The 23,179-nt window shown below is 62.5% G+C and overlaps 2 protein-coding genes across 3 annotated transcripts in view; one reads left to right on the top strand and one right to left on the bottom strand.

Annotated features, from left to right (window-relative positions):
- The window catches only part of PI4KA (phosphatidylinositol 4-kinase alpha), an 85,408-nt gene that overhangs the window by 24,666 nt on the left and 37,563 nt on the right, over nucleotides 1-23,179 (bottom strand). For both annotated transcript variants that reach the window (XM_057745241.1, XM_057745240.1), the window contains exons 18-23: nucleotides 21,448-21,616; nucleotides 20,255-20,305; nucleotides 6,776-6,884; nucleotides 6,311-6,447; nucleotides 6,044-6,177; nucleotides 3,923-4,005 (exon numbers count right to left, since the gene is read on the bottom strand). In XM_057745241.1, coding sequence (XP_057601224.1) covers nucleotides 3,923-4,005; nucleotides 6,044-6,177; nucleotides 6,311-6,447; nucleotides 6,776-6,884; nucleotides 20,255-20,305; nucleotides 21,448-21,616 — 683 coding nt within the window. The remainder of the gene's footprint in view (nucleotides 1-3,922; nucleotides 4,006-6,043; nucleotides 6,178-6,310; nucleotides 6,448-6,775; nucleotides 6,885-20,254; nucleotides 20,306-21,447; nucleotides 21,617-23,179) is intronic.
- On the top strand, nucleotides 10,731-16,828 carry SERPIND1 (serpin family D member 1). Its single transcript, XM_057745242.1, has 4 exons — nucleotides 10,731-11,614; nucleotides 14,199-14,472; nucleotides 15,790-15,934; nucleotides 16,352-16,828. The coding sequence occupies exons 1-4, from the start codon at nucleotides 10,735-10,737 to the stop codon at nucleotides 16,541-16,543; spliced, it is 1,491 nt and encodes a 496-aa protein (XP_057601225.1). The 5' UTR covers nucleotides 10,731-10,734; the 3' UTR covers nucleotides 16,544-16,828.

Below are 23,179 nucleotides of genomic sequence, written 5' to 3'. Positions count from 1 at the left end.
CCAGGCTCGCGGGATTTCAGGTGACGTGCCCTCCTGGTCGCCCCTGACCGCGGGGTGAGCTGGGCTGGCTCCGAGCGCTCCTGCGCACGCCAGGCTGTGCAGAGCCCGGCTCCTCCCGGGAGCCTCCATGGGCGGGCGCAGCGGCAGCTGTCCCTCTGGCTCTCGTCCGCATCTTCTCTCTCCCTCGTTCTTTCTCCTTTTAGCAACTGGACTTCTGTGTGAAGGTTTGTTCCCCCCACCCCGCCCCCCATGTTTTTTTGTTTTTTTCCCCCCGATTTATTTACTTTCTTTTTTGCCTGTGTTGGGTCTTTGTTGCTGTGCGCGGGCTTTCTCTTTGTTGTGACGAGCAGGGGCTACTCTTCATTGTGGTGCACAGGCTTCTCATTGCGGTGGCTTTTCTTGTTGCAGAGCACGGGCTCTAGGCACACAGGGTTCAGGAGTTGCAGCACGTGGGCTCAGTAGTTGTGGCTCACAGGCTCTAGAGCACAGGCTCAGTAGTTGTGGTGCACGGGCTTCGTTGCTCCGCGGCATGTGGAATCTTCCCGGACCAGGGCTCGAACCCATGTCCCCTGCATTGGCAGGCGGATTCTTAACCACTGCACCACCAGGGAAGTCCCCCCACCGTGTTTTATTTATTCTGCCATATGGTCAGCATGGACTCCGGAGGCTCTTCATGTGCCTGGCTGCACCCCAGCTGGGATCCTGGGCCCTGTGACCTGCCCACACACCTTCCCTTCTCGAGCTCCTCTTCCTCTTCGGTTCCTACACGACCTTCCTTTCTAGCCCTGCAAAGCGTCCAGGGCTCAGCCTGTCCTCTCCCTGCCCCCACTCTCCCTAGAGACCAAGACCACTGTGCCCACTGCTCCTGGGGTCAAAGCAGAGTTTGAACAGCAGCAGCAGGAGAACCACAGTGTTGACGAGAGAACTGAGGAAACGCTGACGTGTCCTCCATGACACGCCCGCACAGCTAGGACGCCGGTGGTCATCCCAGCGCTGCCAGCAGAGAGGCCTCCGGGCCCCCCCACCCTTCCTCGCCAGCCCCACTGGAGTTGACCCAACCTCCTGACTCGCGCAGGGACACAGGGAGCAGCGCTTCACAGTCCCTCGGGAGATTTCTCAGATTTCTCCAAGGACTGATTTTTCAACAGAAGGAAAGAACGGTACTGAGACACCTGGAGCTTAGCTCTCTGGTGGCAAGAAGGAGCTGCCAGAAGCTTCCATGTGCTGATGGGGCTGGCGTGGGAAGCACCCCTCTACCGAAGGTGCTGTATCGCTACTGAATTTCTTAACCTTAGAATCATCACTCAGCATTCCTCAAAACATCCACCCACGCTGCTAATCAACCAGGCCTTGTGGACCTAGCAAATCAACGATGCTTTTAAAAAAAAAAACCTCCACCCAAGGGCACCTGGAGAGTACATTAGAAGAATGTGTAAAAAACAGTGAATCCACTGAAATCTGTTCAGGCTGGGAATATGTGTAGGTACACGTTAGCTGACGCCAGGAAGCTTCAGAAAGCGTGACTCAAAAAAATGCCTTTGAGAACAGTAAACCCACTGTTCACAGAATCTGAAAAGCTCATGTTTTGGAATCAATCAATGAAAACAATACTTGTTTAAAAAGATCCTGTAACATAACTTCATGAATAGTTTCCTCTTAACATTTTAGGAACTAGTCTAGTTTCTTAAAAACTTTTATTCTGAGAATACTTGAAATGATTACTAATACCATTTACTGAATAAACTCATTTTTACATGAGATATATTAAAAATCCGTGGACTGAGTGTACCAAATTTCAACTATTTAAACACAATTATAAACTTCATCAGATTCTTGTATTTAATTAAATATTTCAGAGTCTCTTCGGTTTTTAAATACCTTATAAATTAGCACACAGACCAACACAGTGATGCTACAGTTTATCAGTGTCCTTGCACTACAGCTGGCAAACAGCGCCTGTACCACGCACGTAATTTTCTCTGCGGCCTCACCTTTAGCATCTCTTCACATTCTAACCCCTATTCTTAGGGTCGCCTCACTAGAGTTTGGTACCACAGAGAGGTTAATTCTGTGTCTCCCAGGAGGGTTGTCCTGTTGGGACTGGCCACGTGGAGGCCTGTGAGCCCAGGGTCTGAGGACACTGCATCCGGGACCTGCAATTCCTTGTGTTTCACGCGGCCTTCTGCATCCTGAAACTTTCCCAGAAAAGAAGGATGCAGCCTTAAGTCAGATGTGGCCCAGGCGTCCCGGCCTGCTGGCAACGTGTGGTGGCGAGCGGGGTCTGCACGTGAGCAGCGGGCCTGCTGAGCCGAGGCATGGGGCTCCGCTCCCCCAGCGGTGGGCTCTCTGCTCTCTGCGAAGGAGCGCCTCTAACTGGCTGCTCGCAGGCCGTCTCTGCCCATCACCTGCCGGTGGCTCTGAGAGCAGGTGTGACCGTACGCGGGTGCCTGGCCTCTCCCTGGATCGTGTGGCTCTTTCCTGCTGCCCCCTTTCCTGACTGCACGAGAGAAGCTACATGTTGCTACTTCACAGACACTCAGTGGAAGACACAGAACTACACATCACATGCACACGTGTATACGATACACATGTAAGCTGATGTATTTCATCGATTGACTTTTGGCTGCGTCAGGTCTTAGTTGTGGTGCGCGGGCTTCTCTCTAGTGGTGGCGTGTGGGTTTTCTCTCTCTGCTTGAGGTGTGCGAGCTCAGCGGTTGAGGCACGCAGGCTCCAGGGCCCGTGGGCTCTGTAGTTGCGGCACGCAGGTTCTCTAGTTGAGGCACGCAGGCTCAGTCGTTGTGGTGCATGGGCTTAGTTGCCCCGCGGCATGTGGGATCTTAGTTCCCTGACCAGGGATCAAGCCCACGTCCTCCGTGTGGGCAGGCGGATTCCTTACCACTGGGTTTCCCTAATCTCACGTGTTTGGACATGCACGTCCTAGCGTATTTGCCCCTTTAAAAAAAAAATATTTATTTGGCTGCACTGGGTCACAGTCGCAGCACAAGGGATCTGCGGCTCTTTGCCACGGCATGCAGGGTCTTTCGCTGCAGTGCACGGGCTTCTCTCTAGTTACGGCATGGGGGCTCTAGAGTAACAGGCTTCGTTGCCCCGTGGCATGTGGGATCTTCATTCCACAACCAGGGATCGAACCCACACCCCCTGCACTGGAAGGCAGATTCTTAACCACTGCACTGCCACGGAAGTCCCTGCCCCGCCACGGAAGTCCCTGCCCTTCTTCTTTTATTTTTTTGGCTATGTTGGGTCTTCGTTGCTGCACACAGGCTTTCTCTAGTTGTGGAGAGCGAGGGCTACTCCTTGTTGCAGTGCGTGGGCTTCTCATTGCAGTGGCTTCCCATGTTGTGGAGCACGGGCTCTAGGCACCTGGGCCTCAGTAGTTGTGGCACATGGGCTCAGCAGTTGTGGCACACAGGCTTAGTTGCTCCACGGCATGTGGGATCTTCCCATGGCTTGAACCTGTGTCCCCTGCATTGGCAGGCGGATTCTTAACCACTGCACCACCAGGGAAGCCCCCTGCCCTACTTTTAAGCAGAATAATGGAAACACCATATGCGTGTTCGGTTCTGGTAATAAGTAACCTGGTTTTCGGTCCTCTCAGCCCGCCTCAGACAGAAGCACGACCACTCCTTGGCCACAAGACGCCCGGGTCCATCACCTGGCCTGGGGAGCGCAGGACCCCCGCAGCAGAGGACGGCGTCTGGCGCTGCAGCCTGGGGGCCCTGGCAGCAGAGGCGGAGCCACGCGATGTGTATGGTTTGGGGTCAAATGTCTCACATTCATCTTTCCAAGGTAGCATGTACCTTCAGGAAACTATTCTCCCCACACAAACAGAAGACAAGGAGCAGTATTCTTTTCATACTATTAAACCTGAATTCACCATGAGAAGCCACGAGAGTCAACTTACCAGACTTGTCTTTCTGAATAGCTTTATCCTCAAAGTAGCAGAACATCACCTGGAAGCGGTCAGGGTCGGTCGAGTGCAGGACCCTAGAGGGAACAGCTTTGAGTGAGTCTGAAGCTCTGGCCCCCCCCACAGATGGAACGCTGCCCAGGCGGGTGAGGCTGTGTGAGCCGCCCCTGCGAGCCAAGGGGCCCTAACGGCACCGGCTGCGTGTCCGTTGGCCGACGGTGCATCAGGCAGCCACCAAAATGAGAGGCAGCTCTCTCTGTGCTGCTACAGAAGAGCCTCCGAGACGCTGGGCTGGAAGGAGAGGCCAGGTGAGGGGCAGGCATGGACTGCACGGTGCCGCGCCCCGCCGTGCGCAGCAGGATGCATGCGAGCGCAGGTGCCTGACTGCTAGAAGGGAAAGCTGAGAGGCGGCAGGGGCCTCTCTGGGCACAGGACTCCCTCCCAGTGCTTCTCTTCTCTGTCCTGCTTTATGCACCCTGGACATTTTCACACACAAAAACCATCCTCAACCTTGAGGAAACAAGGAAGAGAAAGGAAAGGAAGGCATGCGCTTGAACCAGGGCCCCGGTGCAGGGCGCTGGGCGCCTGGGGCTCAGCAGGGCACGTGCGTGACGTCCGCGCCCGCCCTCTTGGGTTAAGGCTCTGTGGGCAACGGGGGCTCGGGCACAGACACTCTCCAGCGCCCCCGAGCGCACGGCGAGCACATCCCCTCTCACAGTTTCCACGCTGTCATCTGAAAGCTCCCCGATAATGGTGGCTGGAGTGTGAGCCAGGCTCCTGACTAAAGGCCTTGGGGCCGCCTGTCGGCGCCGACAGTGGTCCCGGCGACCTGGCAGGCAGCCCCGGGCCGGGCCGGGGCTCTCAGAACCGCCTGGGCTCGGGGTCGCCACGGGGCACACAGGGAGCGGACACAGCGCACAGCCCTGCCTGCGATGCCGGAGGCCTCCCTTGGATGCACAGGCGCCAGGGTCAGAGCCAGGCGGTTGCTGTTTGCCTTTCGCGTCTCTTTGAAAACATTCTTTGCGGCAAAAGCCCAGAAGGAGCGACACGAACTGCTACAGTCGGTGCTGGTGAGCTCACTGGGCTCCTTCCCTCAACCATCTCCACGGTTCCCCACAACGTTCCCCTACTCCTTTCACAGCGGAAACAAATACGTAGCGAAAAGAGAAAAGAAAGTCCAAGCTCCCTCAGCTTGGGGACTCCGGGGCTGCCAGGAGGAGGGGCCGAGGGGAAGGACTCACTCCCACGCGCCCCAAGCAGCCTCCATCTGGTTATACGTCCAACTTCCCAGCACGTCCCTGCTACCGGAGGCTCTCGCAGCACCGGGCAGCGGTTAAAACAGCGGCACTGTCCAACATCCCCTCTTTCTGAGAACAAATACTTCCCTCTGTAAATGGCCTGAGAACTACCTGCACCTGCCCTGTGCCTCACCTCACACAGGCAACCTCTGCGGAGCAGGGCCACGTCCTCCCGAGCCCCCACAGCGTCCTGCGCTGCCTCCTTTCTCCCTTACGGGGGCAGGGCAGTGGGCTCGGCGCCTGGAGACCACGTGGGTCTCAGGCCAGATCAGGGACCATGACCGCGGGCAGCTTCCTCAGGTGCCCTGGCCTCGTTCCCTCCTGTGAAGTGGGGTGCAGTGCCCACCTCACGGGCTTGCTGGGGGCCTGTCATGTTAGAGCTCCCGGCTGTCAGCTCCCTTTGGTGGCAGAGGCGTCCTGGGCGTCAGGCCCCCCGGGGGGCTGTTGGAGCACCCCCCCCTCACCTTCCCGTCTGCTGTCTGTGCTCCCATGGGGTCCCGGTACCAGCCTGGGGGGCTGGGGGGGGCCCTGGAGCGTCTCCGGCAGGGGCTCCAGCCCGTCAAGGGCACTGAGCTGGTAGCCGCTCCGGTGACAACTCCGAAGCTTGTTCCCCGGAGGGCGGCGGCCTCTGCGTCAGAGCCCTGACGCGTTACTACCTGCGATGCCTGGCGCCCAGGAAGGATGAGACATGAGCAGAGCAGGGGTTGGGGTTGGGGTCGGTCTTCCCAAGAAGGCCTGTGCTTAGGAGCAGCGGAGAGAAGCCCCAGCCCGGGAGACACACGACGCTGAAGCAGCTGGGCGGGGGTGGGGTCGCTACCTCATGTACTCCAGCCGGTAGACGGACAGGAGGTAGGTGGACATGGCGAAGTCCAGCTTGCTGATAAGGGCAGACACCTCGGGGGCCGGGTCCAGCAGGTTGACGATGGTGCCGCGCAGCTCGCTCAGCTCCGCCTGCAGGCGAACCCGGGGGAGTGGGCGGGCAGCCGCCCCCCAGACGCAGCCCCGGGGCCGCGCGCCCGAGCCGGACACGCGGGCCGGCCCTCGCTGGTGCAGGGGCTTCCCAACACCCTGCCCAGGTCCTTACCGGGGTGACCGTGTCGTTCTTCATGGCCGAGTTGTACTGGAGCACGGACCGCAGGGGCTCCTTGCTGGGGAAGGTGAGCAGCGGGGACTTGGTGGCTATCTCGCAGACCCCCTCGTACCACTCTTCCGGCCAGAGTCCTGCAAGAGAGCGCGGGGCGAGGTGTCTCCTGGCTCAAGACGTGCCCGGCGGGGCCCTTGCTGACAGTCTCTGGCGCTATGGTTCCTTTGCTTGAGCCGGTGTTCCAAAAATGCAGCACAGAAACAAGTGTGTTTCCTAACTGAGGCAGGTTTCCCTAAGGTACGTGGTGTTCCCAGAACCCTAAACGACTTCCAGGAAGCGTTTCCCACAAAGCAGCAGCCGTGCTGGGCCTGTCTTGCATGTGGGCACAGGTGCATTAAGTCAGGCCCTCCCTCACCTTGGTCCCCACTCGGCCCTGTCCTCCCCGGGGCAGCAGACGTCTCCTACCTGACCCCTCCACAGCGAAGCCCATCAGTACGGAATAGAGCCAGAAGTCCCGGAAGAGCTTCTGCAGCCGCGGCTTCGGTTCCTTGATGGGTGGCAACCGCCTGGTGAGCTGATGGGCGGAGGAGAGGAAGAGAGGAGGAGAGAAGGTGGTCATCTGCGCGTGAAACTGTAAGCTCACAAGCCCCCTTCAGGCTTCTTCTCAGAGAATCGGTCAGCCTGGCCAGGCAAAGGCCTGGGCGCAGTGACCAGCAGCCCTCAGCGAGCTCACCTGGAATGCGCCTGAGACTTTCGTGTGCGAGGCGGGCTCTGCGCTGGGAGGGAAGAGCCCTTCTGCCTCACTGGGAGGCAGGCAGCCTCCCAGAGCTCCCAGGGGCTGGGGCGGAGGTCGCAGGCGGGCAGGGAACAGGGAGCAGCTGCCTGGCCACAGGAGCACCAGGTCCAAAGCTGGGGACCCCGCGGGTGGTGCAGCGACCTCGGGCAGAATCCCAGGGTGTGAAGCGGGCACAGGCGGGGTCGCTCGGGGGCGGGGGCGAGGCACCGCAGGTACGGATAAGAGTTACAGGCGTGCACCACGCCTGGCGGACGGGAGGCCCTCCAGAGCCCCCAGCGGAGGTCGAGCCCCCGCACAGCGAGGGGCACTCTGCGGCCCAAACGCTTACGATCCACGAGCGCCGCGTACGCGCCAGACGCTGGCCAGGGTTCACTTCTTACCGGGGCCCAGGTTCCACCCCTGGTCAGGCAACTAAGATCCTGCAAACAGTGCGGCGGGACCATAAAAAAAACCCAAAAAACACCAAACAAACCCCCTCCCCACCCCCCAACTAAAAATGGAAACCATCACAGCCTCAGGGCCCCTGTGAACGCCCAAGCGCAGGTGAGCCTGGGAAGCACGTGAGCACGGCCCTGGCTGTCCTACGACAGACAGGAGAGCAGGGCCGCACGTCCTGCAGAGACACAGGCAGGCCCAGGCCAGGGTCTCCTTGTGCTCTGAGTCAGCTCACAGGAGAGTGGGGACACCTGTCCATTGGCCGTGTCACCCCAGAGCCCGGGAAGAGGTCAGAAGCTGTGATCACTTAGAGGAAGAACTCGGAGCTGGTGGACACGAGAGGGGCCCCCACATCTAAGGGAGCATCAGAGCCGCCCCCCCCCCAATGCGACCCAGCCCAGGCCACATAGCGTCCTGGCTGCTCCCGAAAGCTCGTCCACACAAACACTCAGGCCTCCAAACACCGGCAGTCACAAGCCACGCAGCGGTGGCCGAAGACGCAGGGAGGACTTTGTGCTGACAAAGCTGGCTGAGTGGTGTTTGATCTGGGACGTGTTTACTTTGGAAAACACGACAGCAGCCCAGCACCAAAGGTCACACTGAAGCCCGCAGGGGACCTTGGCCGGTCCTGTCCCTGCAAAGCCACTTCTCAGCAGCACAGAGGTAAGGAGGTTTCTAACGTTTCTGCCGATTATGAATTCTCCCCTGTGGTGGTGAGAGACGGGCGCAGGCTTCTCTAGTCTCCTGCACACCTGCGTGCTCTCTACGCCGTCTCAGGAAGGGGAAGAGGTTCTGCCAAGCTGCCGTGATAATGCTGTCAGTTACGCTAGGGGACGGTCGGCCAACCGGGCGGGGGGGACCGCGCTCGGTTAAGGACCTGAACTGGGACGGCGCTGGGGGCCGTGGGCGGGCAACCTGGTTCTGGGACATGGCAAATGGTTCAGAAAAATGATGTGTGCATTGTGCATGTCACACGTGCGCACACGTACGTAGAGAGGCCTGGTGAGTCTGGAGACGTGGGTACGGGGGAGGGGTGTTCTCTGTGCCGTGCTTCCAACTCTTTTGTGAGAGTCTGAGGTTGTTTCAGCCTGAGGAGTGTCCACAGCTCTGTCATCCTCCTCGGCTGGGCCAGGAGCCCGCAGCCGTGGGGGGACGAGGGACCACAAATCCGGCCCCGCTCCACGCAGCCAGCCCGAGGTGGCGCCACAGGAAGTGCCCAGAAGGACACACCGTTTGCATGTTTACCTTGAAGAAACACTGCTTCCCCTCACAGACAGGAACCGGGATGCTTTTAAAGGACCTTCTTTCACTTTTGTGACACTAAACAGCAAAACAACAGGAAGATTCACCTTTCAGGTCCCTAATTTCTATCCACAGAAAATATGAGACATATTACAAGACACCCTCTGCTCCCTCTGACGAGGGCACGATGCAAAGTGTCCGGGCTCTTCATCATTCAGCGCAGGAAGAGGAAGAAGCAAGTAGGAGCAGCTTCCACGCGTACTCTCCGAATCCGGGAAAGACACGACTGTCTTCACCTCTGCCTCCCCGTCTGGTCTCAGATTCCTTTTCCTGAACTTTTATGTATTCAAGTTGGGTTTTTTAAGCTTATTTTTAACTGAGACAGATGCTTTCAAGTGCAGCCTACCAAAGAGACCTCCACCAAGCAGCTTCCTCTTATCTTTTCTCACTTTTTCAGCGTCTTGCCATCTATACCCACCCCCAGTTCTACCCGGAACCTGGGCCTGGTTCCGCCGGCAGCCACACACATTAGACAGTGTCCTGGGTGCAGATGATGTGTACGGCAGCCTCGGCTACAGGCTGGGGGGAGTAGAGGAGGCAGGAAAAGACAGCAGACAGTTCCAAGTCAGAAACCACACGACCTTCCCTCTCCAGAACGTGGCGCTCAGAGGTGTGTGAGCTGCAGGAAGAGCCGAGGCGGGGACACCAGTGCTGGGCGAGCGGGCAGAGCCCCGGATGCGGGGAGGGGCTGCACTAACCTGGCCCAATGCAGCCCCTGGGTCAGCACCGGCGCCCAGCAGAGGCTCTGTCAAGAGGGCACTGCCATCGCACCACAGCAGCTTCAGACCTAACAAGTCCCGACGTCCACCTGACGGGAGCCAGGGACTCTCACCTGGCCTGGACAGGAAGCAGGTGTTCCGGTTCTCGGACACCCAGCAGAAGATATTCACACACACAGCATCCCCAACAGGACACCCTCCTCCCTGGGGTGATGAGAAGGGATGCTGGGACCCTGCTCGACGGAAGGGCAGTATAAACCCCTGCCGTCGCTGTGCTGGAGGCACAGAAGCACCGAGTGACAGCTCGTCTCCCAGGATGCAATTCACAGCCAGGAAGGAAGGAAGACAAGGGCAAGGCTGTCGGGTAGCCAGACGGCCGGGACAGGCGTGGGGACGGAAGACAGCCGGCTGGGCCCATGCCATCTGTTAAAAACGTGCCTCGATTCCACAAACAGAGGGAGCCTTCAGTGAGAGCTTTCTGACAGCACCCTCACCCAGACCCCACATGCCTGGTGAGACTGTAACTGCAGCCAGAAGCATGTCTGTGGGAGAGCACTAGTCCCCACTGGTCTGCAGACACGAGGAGCAAGCATGCACCTGCGGCGAGCTGTACACCTGCCCCGGCTGCGGCTGCAGGAGGACCGGCACCAGCCACCTCCACCAGGCCCCAGGCTGTCTCTGCACTGCACACACAGTCCAGGTCACGCAGGTCAAACCACCCAATAACTGCCAGCACGGGAGGCGGAGCCTCAGCCCGCCCCACGGCCCGACTGGCCGTGTCCTTGTGAGCCATGCTTACTGCACACGGGCCCCACCCAGCTGAGGGCCTTTTGTGCCTCCAGGGCCCACCCGACGTGCAGCTGCAAGAAGAACACAGTGCAGTGAATGAATGGAAAGGAAACTGGCCGGGCCCAAGCCCCACGGTTCTGCACACCTTTCAACACAGGTTCTGATCTGGTAGCACAGGTCCTGCGGGCAGGTTCACAAAGCCACGGGCGTGTTTATCTCCCGCAGATCTCATGTGGTGAGGGCCTGGCGCCCCGGGGCGCCTCCTGGGTGGTGGCCGGGGCCCCGCAGAGGGGTGTGTGTGTGTGTGTGAGTGTGGGGTGCGCGGGGTCTGCCAGGCCACCCTCACCGCGTCCTGCCCTCCCTCCAGCTCCAGCTCCGTCAGCATGCGGTGCCCGCTGCACCAGCTCGTGGCGGCCCTCCTCCTGGCGTCCACGTGTGGGAGCCTCGGCCCACGGGCTCAGCTTGATGGCGGAGGGGAAGACCCCGCGTCCGAGGACCCCCAGTGGGGGCAGCTGAGGAGCGGAAACCTGAGCAGGCCCCTCCTGCCCGCCGACTTCCACAAGGAGAACACGGTCACCAGCGAGTGGCTCGCGGACGGGGAGGAGGACGAGGACTACCTGGACCTGGAGAAGCTCTTCGGGGAGGAGGACGACGACATCGACGTGGTGGACGCGGTCTCGCCCGTGGACCTGGCGGCCAGCGCCGGCAGTGTGCTCCAGCTCTTCCCGGGCAAGACCCGCATCCAGCGGCTCAGCCTGCTCAATGCCAAGTTCGCCTTTGACCTCTACCGCACGCTGAAGGCGCAGTCCGGCGCCTCGGACAACGTCTTCCTGGCGCCAGTGGGCGTGTCGGCGGCCATGGCCATGCTCTCCCTGGGCCTGCGCGGGGACACGCACGAGCAGGTGCACGCGGCCCTGCACTTCGCCGACTTCGTCAACGCCAGCGCCACGTACGAGCTGGGCACCGTCCACAACCTGTTCCGGAAGCTGACCCACCGCCTCTTCCGGAGGAACTTCGGCTACACGCTGCGGTCCGTCAGCGACCTGTACGTCCAGGAGCAATTTCCGGTCCTGGACAGCTTCAGAGCCAAGGTCCGACAGTACTACTTCGCCGACGTCCGGGCGGCCAACTTCTCCGATCCTGCCTTCGTCTCCCAAACCAACCAGCGCATCTCGCGGCTCACCAAGGGCCTCATAAGAGACGCGCTGGAGGACGTCGACCCCGCGACCCAGATGATGCTCCTGAACTGCATCTACTTTAAAGGTGAGAGGCAGCGACATTTCTCGGGGCAGACATGCAGGTGCCCTCCGCTCGCAGGCGGGCCGATCGGCAAGCACTGCAGGCTCTACCTGCCTTCCTCCGGGAAACCCAGACACAGGGTTGGCTCGCCGGGCCAGGGAAGGTCCTGATGAGGTGACAGGGCAGCAGACACTCAGACACCCCGTGCTTTACGCGTCACTGCAGCCTTCAGAGGCCATCAGCGTTGTGAGTGTCTCCGTTTTACCGACAGGGAATTAAAACGCTGCTCTCAGGAGACGGCGGTCAGGGGCAGGCCATGCCCAGCCTCGGTCAGATCAGAGTAACACGAGGACCTTTTAGCACCTGGCCAACCTGGATCTGAGCTTTTTCACTTCCTTTACCGATGGACACAAGGCTGAAGGGCTGAGTCCCCAGTGTTCACAACCCCCCACCCCTCTCAGGGCAGGCAGGGTGGGGACATCAAGCCTTGTGTCTAGAGCACCTGTTCCGGGCCAGCACCAGGCACTTCTGAAAGAGGACACTCGCCCCAACCGCCCACACGCGCACGGAGCTCCTGGGACCCTAGAGATACAGGCACGGGTATGTAAACGCCAGGCCTCACTTTCAAATGCCCTGGTGGGACCTGAGCGGGAGAAACCTCTGCTGCCCTGCACCCGCCCAGAGAGCCGAGGGCAGATATCAGAAGCGGGCTCGTGGTGCACTAGTGCGCTCACACGACCACTCTCCCCTCCGCCCGAGGGCCGGCGGGCACCGGCCAGGTCAGTCCCAAGGTCTGGGAGGCCATGCTCCCTGGCTGGTCAGCTCTAGGACGGTTACGGCGGCCCAGGAAGCCCCGTTCCTGGAGGCGGCTGGGGTGGTGGGGCCGGAGCCCGCACCTGCCGGGACACCGACAGCTGTGCGCAACGCTGCTGCTGGGCAGAGCAGGGGAGGGAGCTGGGACGGCAGGAGGGGCACGGAGGCCGAGCCAGACCCCGGCTCCCCGGATGCCAGGCACAAGGCCAGCCTCGTGGTGGGCAGGTCCGGGCCAAGGCTCCAACAGGCCCGTGACGGGCCCACGTGACACAATCGGTGAACACACGTCCTTTCCTCCCTGGCTGGCGGGACAAGCTTGGGAATGAAAACTGGAGGTCAGCCCTGGCCTCACCCCCCGACCTGTGTGGCCCCCGCAAGTCAGGCGTCTCTGCCTGGATCTCTGACCGTGACCGTGGGGGTGACGGCAGCACCGCATCGCGGAGACACAGGACACAGCTCAGCGTGGTGCGGCCGAGGCCGGGGCTCCAGCACCAGGACGGCTAGACTGTGGGTCCCACGGTCACATGCTCAGTGGGTCTGGTGCTGACACTAGAGAGTAATCTCCTGCGTTCAGGGGTGACAGGGACAGCCAGAGGGAAACCCCTGGGTGGCCCCTTGGCCCTGGCAGCCTGTGGGCGCCGCTGCGTTCGGAGCAGGCAGGGATGCGCCCAGCACGAGACCCGGGGCCACGCGCAGGGCAAACATGGCAGGGCACGTGCATCCCGGCCACGCCCGGGAGACGCGCTGGGTCAGGGCCGGGAGTCGGGGTGAAACGCCGGCAGCACCGGCTCTCAGGGGTGTGCACCGCAGCAGAGCTCCAGCTCCCAGGACCCTGCCACTGCTTTGATTTTAATTTCAAAGGTTACGAGCACTGTGTAAAGCACAGTGAAGACAGAGGCTGGGCCTCAGGAGCACAGGGAGGAGAGAGCCTGGGAGACAGGGGCGGCTGCCGCAGAGCTGGGAAGGCCGCAGCTGGAACCCAGGGGAAGGGGGGGCTCCCCCAGGGCAAAGAGCACAGCCTGGGGGAGGGGAGAGGCCAGGGACTCTGCTCACACCCACCCCACACAGGACAGACCCTGCAGAGAGCTGCCCAGATGCCCGCCGCACGGAGCTGGGCAGCCCTGGGCAGAGGCCAGCTCGGGAGACGGACCCAGATCAGAGGCAGGCGGGAGTCTACTGCTTCTCTGACCCCCTGCTCCACCCACCAGCTGGAAACCTTGAGCAGGTTCTCTCCTCTGCTCACCTGTGAGGTGGGGGTGGTGAAAGCCACGGTTGCTAGACGAGGCGGCACAGGAAGGCGCTGCAGGAGGCCAAGCACAGGGCCAGTCTCACTGCCAGTTACCAGCACCTTAGAGCCACACGGACACATCCCCACGGGGCACACAAAGCTGCCCCCAAATTCAAGGTGAAGGTGGTGACGGCAGCGCTGCCCCCCAGGCGTCTGGGCAGTCCCTGCAGAGCTGACGGGCGCTCGGGGCCCCCGTGTTACAGAGGCCCAGGCGAGGCAGGTGACGTGCCAGCGCCAGCGAGGCAGCGTCAGGACCCAGCCCGGCCTTCACCCGGCCTACTCACCCCTGCCCTCGTCCGCTGCCTCCCAGAGCCTCTGAGACAGCGGTTCTCAAAGTGTGGTCCCCGGAGAGGCGGCTTCAGTATCGCCTGGGAACTGGCGAGAAACCTAACTCCTGACCCAAACCAGACCCGCGGGTTCAGACTGTGGGGACGGGCTAGGCAGCCTGTTGAAACAAACCCTCTAAGACCGCATCTGAATGAAAACCCGTTCCCGCTGACCTCACAGGGTCCTGGGCGAACAAATTCCCAGCGGAAATGACACACAACCACAACTTCCGGCTGAACGAGCGAGAGGTGGTCAAGGTCCCCATGATGCAGACCAAGGGGGCCTTCCTGGCGACCAGCGACCAGGAGCTGGACTGCGCCGTGCTGCAGCTGGAGTACGCGGGGGGCGTCAGCATGCTGGTGGTGGTCCCGCACAAGCTGTCGGGGATGCAGACCCTCGAGGCCCAGCTGACGCCACAGGTGGTGGAGAGGTGGCAGAGGAGCATGACCAACAGGTACCTCTGGGGCGGGGCGGGGCCAGTGAGCTCGCGGCAGGGGACAGGCCGCCTGAGAGCGGCGGTGAGAAACGCACCCGCGCTCCGAGACACGGGGGCAGGAGCAGCGTGGCTCTGCCGCACACTTGCTCTGGACCCTCGGGTCCCTCGCGGTAGGCCTGGAACCAAGACGGGCCCCCAGCTGGCCCGAGGGCTCCCGAGGTCCCCCAGACCCCCCAGGGCATCACTCACAATCTCACAGGCAGGACCAGCGGCTCCAGGGCTGGGGCAGGGCAGGACGGGCGCACCGCACCTCCGTCCTCCTGGGCCCCGCCGGGCCGGGTTAAGAAGTGAATCTGGTTTGGGCCTCCTTCCAGGACGAGCTTACAAAGAAACACCTCCGAGGGAGCGGAGGCTCTCAGGGGCTGGCCTGCCCAGGAAGCCGGGCGGTCATCAAGCCCCGTTGCCTGCTCCTTAAGGACTGTCCCTCTGTACCCGCCTCCTTCCTAACTTCACTGCCCACGACCTTTGCCCTGAGTTGGCAGGGGCATGAGCAGTCTGACGTCCCACGCTCAGTCCATCTGGCAGCGGCCGCCAGGCAGCGCCCCCACCTCCCTCTTCCTGTGACCTCTCTGTGCACCCCAGCCACAGGATGCAGCCCGCCGCCCGGCCTGGCCCACACGCTGTCTTGTTCTCTCCCTCCTCCTGCCCGCAGCCCTGAGCTCTCTCCAGCAGGCCCTGCTCAGGGACCCCCAGGTCGTCCCCCCTCCTCCGAGATGGCCCAGTGGTTACGCCTGTTCTCATCACTCAGATGCTAACGTGCTGTCTTTGTGCTTTGCTGCCTCACATGTGGGGTCCTGGCGCACCAAGAGGGAAGCAACCTTGGGTGGGGTGGTCACATCGTAGCCCCGTGAGCGCCATCAAGGCACTGGCTGTACAGAAAGGGCTTTTTTACGTGCACTGACCTGCGCTTCAGCTCCTTAAACAATAAAATAACAAGTGTCTGAAGCAGGGACCCAAGCGAGAGAACGACATCAGATGCCTCTGAGCCACAGCTGGTAACAGCTCGGCCGCCCGGCCGGCAGGACACGAGCCCCACAGTACCGTGCACGTGACCCTGTGGAGTAACCATGCCTCGATCCTCAGTGACGGGATTACCATGGGATGGTCTTTCCAAAATCCTCCATTGGCAGGACCAGGATATGCATTTTACAAGTGCTGTGTCACTTCTGCGGTACATGGACTAGAAAAGGGTGTCTGTGTTTACACATGTTTAAGGGGAAACGTGATTCCTCCGTAACTTGCAGTGAGTAGAACCAGCCCGTCTTCCCCGACCAGGACGCGGGAGGTGCTCCTGCCCAAGTTCAAGCTGGATAAGGACTACGACCTGGTGGCGGCCCTGCGGTCCCTGGGGGTCACGGCACTGTTCAACAGCAACAGCAACACGACAGGAATCTCGGACCAGAGGATCGTCGTCGACCTGGTAGCGCCCACCCTCTGCCCGTCCCCGTCCCGCCCCGGGCCTGCCCCCCTTGGAGCCCCTGCCGATACCAGAGAGGAGGCGGGCGCCTGGGTGTGCCCGGGCCCGGCAGGCCTGCTCTGGCAGAGGCCCCAGGGCGTGAGCAGGGGGGCCTGGGGCCGTGGTCCTGCGCGCAGAGTGCCGTGGGCAGCCCTGAGTGGCCGTGGTGTGCAGCGCAAAGGCGACACCACTTACACCACGTGGCCTCCGCGTAGCGGACGGGTGAGGACCACGTCCCGAGGGCCATCCTGCCCAGCCGCGTCCACACCTCCCCCGCGGTCACTCCACCCCGACCCTGGAGGACACGCGACCCGCCCCCCCCCCACACCCCTCTGTGAGCGACTGCCGCTGTCTGACAGCTTCCCTTTCGCCCTGATGCAGTTCAAGCACCAAGGCACCATCACAGTGGATGAGGAGGGCACACAGGCCGCGGCCGTGACCACCGTGGGGTTCATGCCGCTGTCCACCCAGGTCCGCTTCAGCGTCGACCGGCCCTTCCTGTTCCTCATCTACGAGCACCGCACGGGCTGCCTGCTCTTCCTGGGCCGGGTCGCCAACCCCTCCAGGTCTTAGCGGCGGACACCGGGGCGTCTCGAGTGCTCTGGGGCTTCTGCGATTCCGTTTCCCTTCCAACAACGACCACAGGGCACTGGCGCTGTGACCCCTGGCTCAAGCCACCTCTCTGGGAGGCGCATACAAAGAAGAGGGACGCTCGCCGCCATCGGGCCTGCACAGCCAGAGGCCACCGCAGCGGCAGCGCCCGGCTGTCACCTAGAGGGTGTTGGCTCCGGACAGACCAGCTCCCTCCACCTCTCACAGCAAACCCCTCCCCAGGCCCGGCAGCACCGCCCCCCCTCCCCCCGCCCCGTCACCCAAAGCCTCCCCGCCCCGAGCTCCCCACCTGACATGGAACCAGGCAGGGGCTGCCCCCTCCCTGAGGCCCGGGGTGCTCTGGGGCCTCAAGCTCAGTCTTCTCAAAGTCCAACCTCCTGCATTAAGGCTAAACGTCTCTGCACCTGCTGTCACCTTACGGCCGCCCAGAGGACAGCGTGTACCCAGAGCCGTGACTTCCACCCTAGAAATTAATAAACAGCGCCACTTTTGCTGGGTATAATTCTACTTTTACAAGGTCAAATAAATAGGAAAGGTCAAATTCAAAACAGCTGACACCCAGCAGAGCTAGAGGTTGGCAGAGTGGCCTGAGCGCCTTGCAGGGACCCAGGGTAGGGCACATCCTTGGGCTGGGACGCGGCAGTGCTGCAGGTCCTGGGGGGGGGGGGTGCCACACAGACGGGGCTGCCTGGGGGTCTGGAGACACCAGTCGGCACGCGGGGCACACCCTTCGGCTTCCACCCCAGGACGCGGGGAGACCCTCAGATGTGCCTGTGGTGGGTCTGGCTAGAAGAGGCAGGTGACACCCGAGGACTACGTTTCTGGACCCTTGATTACGGAGCAAGACCAGTAGAATCCATGCAGGTGGCTAAGACAGAGGAGCACAGGGCCTCCGCGGGGTGGGGCGGGCGGGGGGGGGGGGGCTTCACAGCTGCTGCACGTGTGGCCGTCAGACCGGAACCCCATGGGCCTGCAGTGGGACCAGGGTCCGAGCCTGGCAGGCCTGACTCCATGGAGGGCTTCTGACCCAGCGAGACCAACACAGTCGGGGCAGCACAGGGCGCACGAGGCTCCCCGACGTGCTCCGCCCACCCGGCGTCCACTGTTCCAGAGGGGCGTGCTCTGCCCCAGGCCTGAGCCCCCCACCTGCCCCGACCACCCCCCTAGCCTGCGCCAAGGCCCCCTCAGTGCCTCCCGCCCACCCTCTCGCTCTCTCGGGAAGGAAGCTGGGCTCGCTGACCACCAGCCCCGAGCCCCCCTCTGTTCCGAGTCTGGGCTGGTCTTGCTGTGGTTCCTCTGGCTCCCCCCGCACCCTGCCACGTGCATCTCAAGATCCCACATCCTCCACCCAGAAGGCACGTGGCCAAGTCTCCTCCGTGACCCTGTCCCGTCCAGCCTAGACGCCTTCGTTCCCTCCATCTGTGTGGAACGCCCTGGACCCCTGGACCCCCTTCAGAACCGGGCAGCAGATGTGAACCCAGAGCACTGCCCTGTGCCCGGCTGCCTGGGCTCCACTCCCGGCCCTGGCACTGCGAGGCGCCCCCACCACAGGCTCCCAAGGTCACTGAGGGGGGACCGCTTCCTGCTGAGCCCCCTGGCACGGCCCCTCAACCAGGCCATCAACACTGCCATTGAGTGACCCAAAACCGCCTGGTTCTTCAAAACTGAAAATTAAAGGAACGAAAGAGGGAACAAGAAAAAAGGGAAAACATTAAAGTAGAGAGACAAAACAACTATGGAGATGAGCTTCTCCCAGAGCTCCTGGCTTAGGCCATGGGGGGCCCAGAGCACAGGCCATGGGGACCCAGAGCACAGGCCACGGCGGAGGCAGGGGCAGAGCACAGGCCACGGGGAGGCCCAGGGCACAGGCCACAGGGGGGACCCAGAGCACAGGCCAGAGCCGTGGAGCCCAGGCTCCAGGTTGAGCAACAGAACTAAATATTTGCTTCCTCCCCGCAGCATAACCATTAACCCACAGACCCAACAACACTGACTCCGCTATTGGAAAGGTCACCGCGGCGCAGGAGCACGGGTGTCCCAGACGAGCCTGCACTAGCCTATCCCCGCCCCGCCTGCCCGCCCCGCAGACGGTCACCCCACCTTCTGGAGAAGCTCTGTTGGTGGAGCAGGCGTGGACAGGCTGGGACACACTCCCAGGACCCCACACGCAGGGCCAGGAGTCCAACCCTGGCCCCAGTGACCCTAAAACCCCTGTGCCCCCAGCCCACCCCACCAGCCATCACTCCCCAAAACTGCAAAGTGTCCCCAATAAGTTCCTTCTGTGCATTTATTAAACTCCAAACCACCACCACCAAGCACGCTTACAAGCTCACAGGCATAAACGTCAGACACCGGCGGGGCTCAAAGATCCTAACTCGAGGGGCTCCCGGGTGTGCTCCCCGTCCGCCAACCTGCTCTCCATGGAGCCTCCGCGGGCCAAGGACTTCACGCCCCCGCCCTTCCCTCCAGGCCAACAAAGGGCCCTCGTGGAGCTGCTCACACTCACCGTGCGAGCGGACACCAACCACGATGTCTTTAGAAACTGACCAGTGGGCGCTGGTAAAAACGCCAGGGTCCCAGCAACCGCGGGCCCTCGAGGGACGGCGGGGGGCCTGACTGCAGGGCAGGTGGGAGGGCTCCCAGGGAACATGGGGGGCAAGAGGCCAGCCCGAGCCCCGACCCTGCAGCACGCTCAAGAAGAGGACGCTGTCCTGATGCCCGGCCCAGTCCGCCACCTGTGGGGGAGGCAGGAGGGGACAGGCAGAGGGCGGGTGGCCCGAGGCGGAACCCTCCGTGGACACAGCCTGCGACATCTCATTTTCAGAGCCAAAAACCAGAAGCCAGTCAGCTGCCGGTCCCCATCCCCTCGGCCAGCCGACACCGGACCCCAACAGGCCCCAGACTCGGATGGTGAACACCCACAGAAGCAGGGACCGAGACCACTCTGCAGAGATGGGAAAGGGCTCTCCACCCGCCCACCGGGCCACCATACCCCTGGGTCGCCACGTGGCAGGAGGGCAATCCCTCTAGGGTCCCACGTGCTGGGACACACACGAGGCTCACACGACCAGGGAGCCCTGGGAACAAGGGCATAACCAGAAGGCGGGTCACGTGGGAGCCCGAGAGTCACCAGTGGACACAAAGCCGCACGCGGGCCCGGCTCAGGACTGGCCGCTGGGAACGCCCAGGAAAAGCGGCCTCCGTAAAGGCCACAGGGAAGAAGCGGCCACAGGCTGAGACAAGACAAGATGGACACAGGCCTTTGGCCACGGCAGCGCTGTGGCAGGGACAGGCCTGCACTGTCCCCGACAGGGTGCCGAACACGGCAGCTTCAAGGCCCAGCAGCCGACGAGAGGCCCCGGCTCCCTGCGGGGGTGGGGTGGGGTGGACAGTCAGAGGCAGGGAGGCCGGGCGCGGGTGCAGGGAGAGCCTGAGTCAGACCCCCACACCCGCGGGACGTGGAGGGGGTCCCGGGCAGCCGGCCGGGGATGTGGGGGGGAACCAGAGAACGGCAGCGAGGCCACGGCAGGCTCACGCACACGAGACAGTGGCGGACGTGCTGAGACACGGCCGCAGCGCCAGGACCCCTGCGGCCTGAGGACCGCATCCCGAGGGGATTCACCGTGGGCCCCTGCGCGGCACTCGGCAGGCACAGGGACGGGCGGCACTCACCACAGCAATCACGGGGATGAGGACGCCCAGGTTGCCCGCGCTGCTGGAAGCCTGGAGGAGAACAGAACCCCGTCACCGACAAGCACGCTTTTATTACAAAGAGAAAAAAGACCTGGCGGTGTCACGAAAGCTGACATTCCTTAATCTGCACGGAACGATGAAAAAGATACAGAGAAATGTATAAAAATGCATAATCTTAACAGCAAAAAAGGATATCAATCTGAATGTCAAATGGGGAAAGATGACATAAACCCCAGCAGCTCCGCACAAATGCCCAAGCTGTCAGAGGCAACGCTCTGAAAGGCACTCAGTCACCTTGGAAAGTGCCCACAGCAGATGGGGCCCTTTTTAAATGTAAGAGAGGCAGGGTTCGACAGTGTGTTCTCACACAGCGCCGACCACATAAAATAAATATATCTGCGTAAAAGACCAAGGAGAGAGTCTCTCAAAAGGTTAACAATGACCGCATCTGAGAAGAGGGATTCTTACTTTATAATTTATAGGTTTCTGTAACTTTTCTACAAAAAATATGCATCCTTTCAAAGTCTGGGAAAACTTGGGGGTTACTTAGAAAAATAACTAAGTAAAACATCAGCCACTTGGCCAGACACACAGACGTGGCCACAGGGTGGCCCACGCGGAGCAGCCCGGCTCGGGAAGCCCAGCCTGAGCCGCTCAGTGACCAGGCAGCACTGGGGACAGAGGCCTGAGCGGGCGGCGCCCGGCGGCTGGTGTCTGTCCTCAGCTCCTGGTGGCCAGCGCGTGGGCCGGTTCCCCCACTGCTGCCCCGAAGACACCTGGCTCCTCACCGCACGACAGGAGGGGAGGGCACGGGCAGAGCTCAGCTTGGTGCCCAGGGTGCCCCCACCCAGCCGGCAGGTGAAGCAGGACACCTGAGTGTGGAGCCTGGGAGGCCCAACGTTGGGGTGGGGGTGGGCGGCTGGAGCCTGGAGCCCTCAACAGGGTACAGCCCCGGCCTCCTCCCGGCACCCCGAGCCCATCCCCTGTGCGCGGGGAGGAGCGGCCGCCCAGCCCACTGTGGGGCCAGCAGGACAGGGCTGGCGGGAGGGAAGGCTCTCAGGCCCCATCTCACCAGCCCCGGGAAGCACCCGGGCCCCCGGCCCATTCCTGAGATCGCCAGGTGGAGGGCACGCGCACGCCTTGCGTCGTGCAGCGCCCGAGGCCATGCCTACCTTCAGGGCGGGCCCCTTCTCGCTGGCCCGCTCGCTGGCCCGCTTGCCCTCCAGCCCCAGCTGCACAAACAGCTCCAGCAGGTTCATCAGCAGCTCGTCCGCCAGGTGCTCGTCTTGGACGTTGGCCGCGATGTTGGCCAGGGCGTTGATCACCGCCAGCGAGCAGTGCCTGCGGGAGGGGAGTGACACGGCCACGGATGGCGCCCCCCCCACCCCGTGCTGTGAGCCAAGACCGCAAGGTGAGGGACGCGCCGAGTGGGGACACCCGCCCTGCAGGAAGGGCAGCTCTGCGGAAGCGACCCCGACGTCCCCCGAGACGCACTGGGGACCCGGGGGCTGCCCAGCTTCCAGAAGCCTGCGCGTCGGGATGAGGGAGGTCTCGGGACACTTCCTCCGAGCGCCCAGGCGGCCACGCAGCCGCAACCGGGCGTGTCACTCCCCGGCACTTCCAGGGGACCGGCCTTCCCCGCAGTCACAGTCGCCCTCCATCACCATCACCCAGGAAACTCTGACGACACTTCCTCCTCCACCCGGGACTGACGTGAGGGTCAGCTCACCCCAGACACTCAGGAGGCGCTCAGGGGTCCTGACAACCCGCCCCGACCCCGTCACCCCACATGAACCCGAACGGGAAGCCGACGCCACGCACCCCGGGACGGCCAGGCTCTGAGAGCCAGGTCAGCCAGGCCCGGCCGCGGCCAGGCTGCGCCGAGGAGCTCAGGTCTTTAAGCCCCGGCTTCTTCCTGAGCCAAGCGAGGATGATGATCCCGCCGCGGGCCGTGGAGGAATCAGCCTGCGTGAAGCAGGCTGCTCGCTGTCTGGCTCCCGGGGTTACAGAGCAGCGGCGGCCCTGACGAAAGGCACCCCTTCCCAGGCAAACCCGAGGGGACGAATGGCCGCGGATGCCCCTCCGGCGGGAGGGGACCAGTCACCCTGGGTGGCAGCGTCAGAAAAGGTTTCAGGAAGGGAACGTGGCAGAAGGTGAGGAGTTGGTGGGCGCGGAGATGGCGAGTCGTATGTGGCAGGGGCGGGGTCAGAGGTCAGAAGCAGAGACAGGGAGGGAGGGGTGAGGGTGCGGGGCCGCTCTGCAGCGAGAAGGAAGGGAAGGGCTCTGGTCTGCATGCTGGTGCCACGGCAGAGACCAGGAGGGACAGGAGCCGGCCGCTCCCCGCCCCCCGGCCAGTGCTGGGTTCTAGTGGCCAGGGCTCCCGTGGGCGCGGCGGTGAGCAGGCCGAGGAGCGGCCCCAGTGCTGAGAGCCGCCAGGCGCGTACACACAGCCTCACGCACCCACAGGGCTGCTGAGGCCACACAGCCGCACCCCTGCCCCTCACCCGGGGGAGCGCTCAGGAGGGGAGAGGACGGCTCCGCCCCGCCCGCCACCTTCTGGCTTCACTGCCCTCCTCCCTCCCTGGATCTGACCACGTCTACGGAGTCCTCCCGATGGCAGGGCCCCCCCGGGAGGGCGAGGACGCACACCAGTGTCACATACCCGAGGCTGCGGCGCCTGCCCCCTTGCCCCCTGGACGCACCCCGAGGAGAGCCCCCACATCGCACAGGCGCGCAGCACCGGCCAGCAGAGCCACCAGAGGGTCCCTGCTGTGCGGCCAGGGCGGGCCAGACAGACCGCGGCTGCCACCCGATGGACACCATGAGGACCTCCACAGTGACAGCAGGCCGGGCTGGCGCTGCTCTGAGCGCACACAGTCCCCGGGGGCACTGCGCCCGCTGGGT

Source organism: Hippopotamus amphibius, chromosome 8, assembly GCF_030028045.1.
Source record: "Hippopotamus amphibius kiboko isolate mHipAmp2 chromosome 8, mHipAmp2.hap2, whole genome shotgun sequence".
NCBI classification, from domain to species: Eukaryota; Metazoa; Chordata; class Mammalia; order Artiodactyla; family Hippopotamidae; genus Hippopotamus; species Hippopotamus amphibius.
This window is presented reverse-complemented; position numbering and strand designations above follow the sequence as displayed.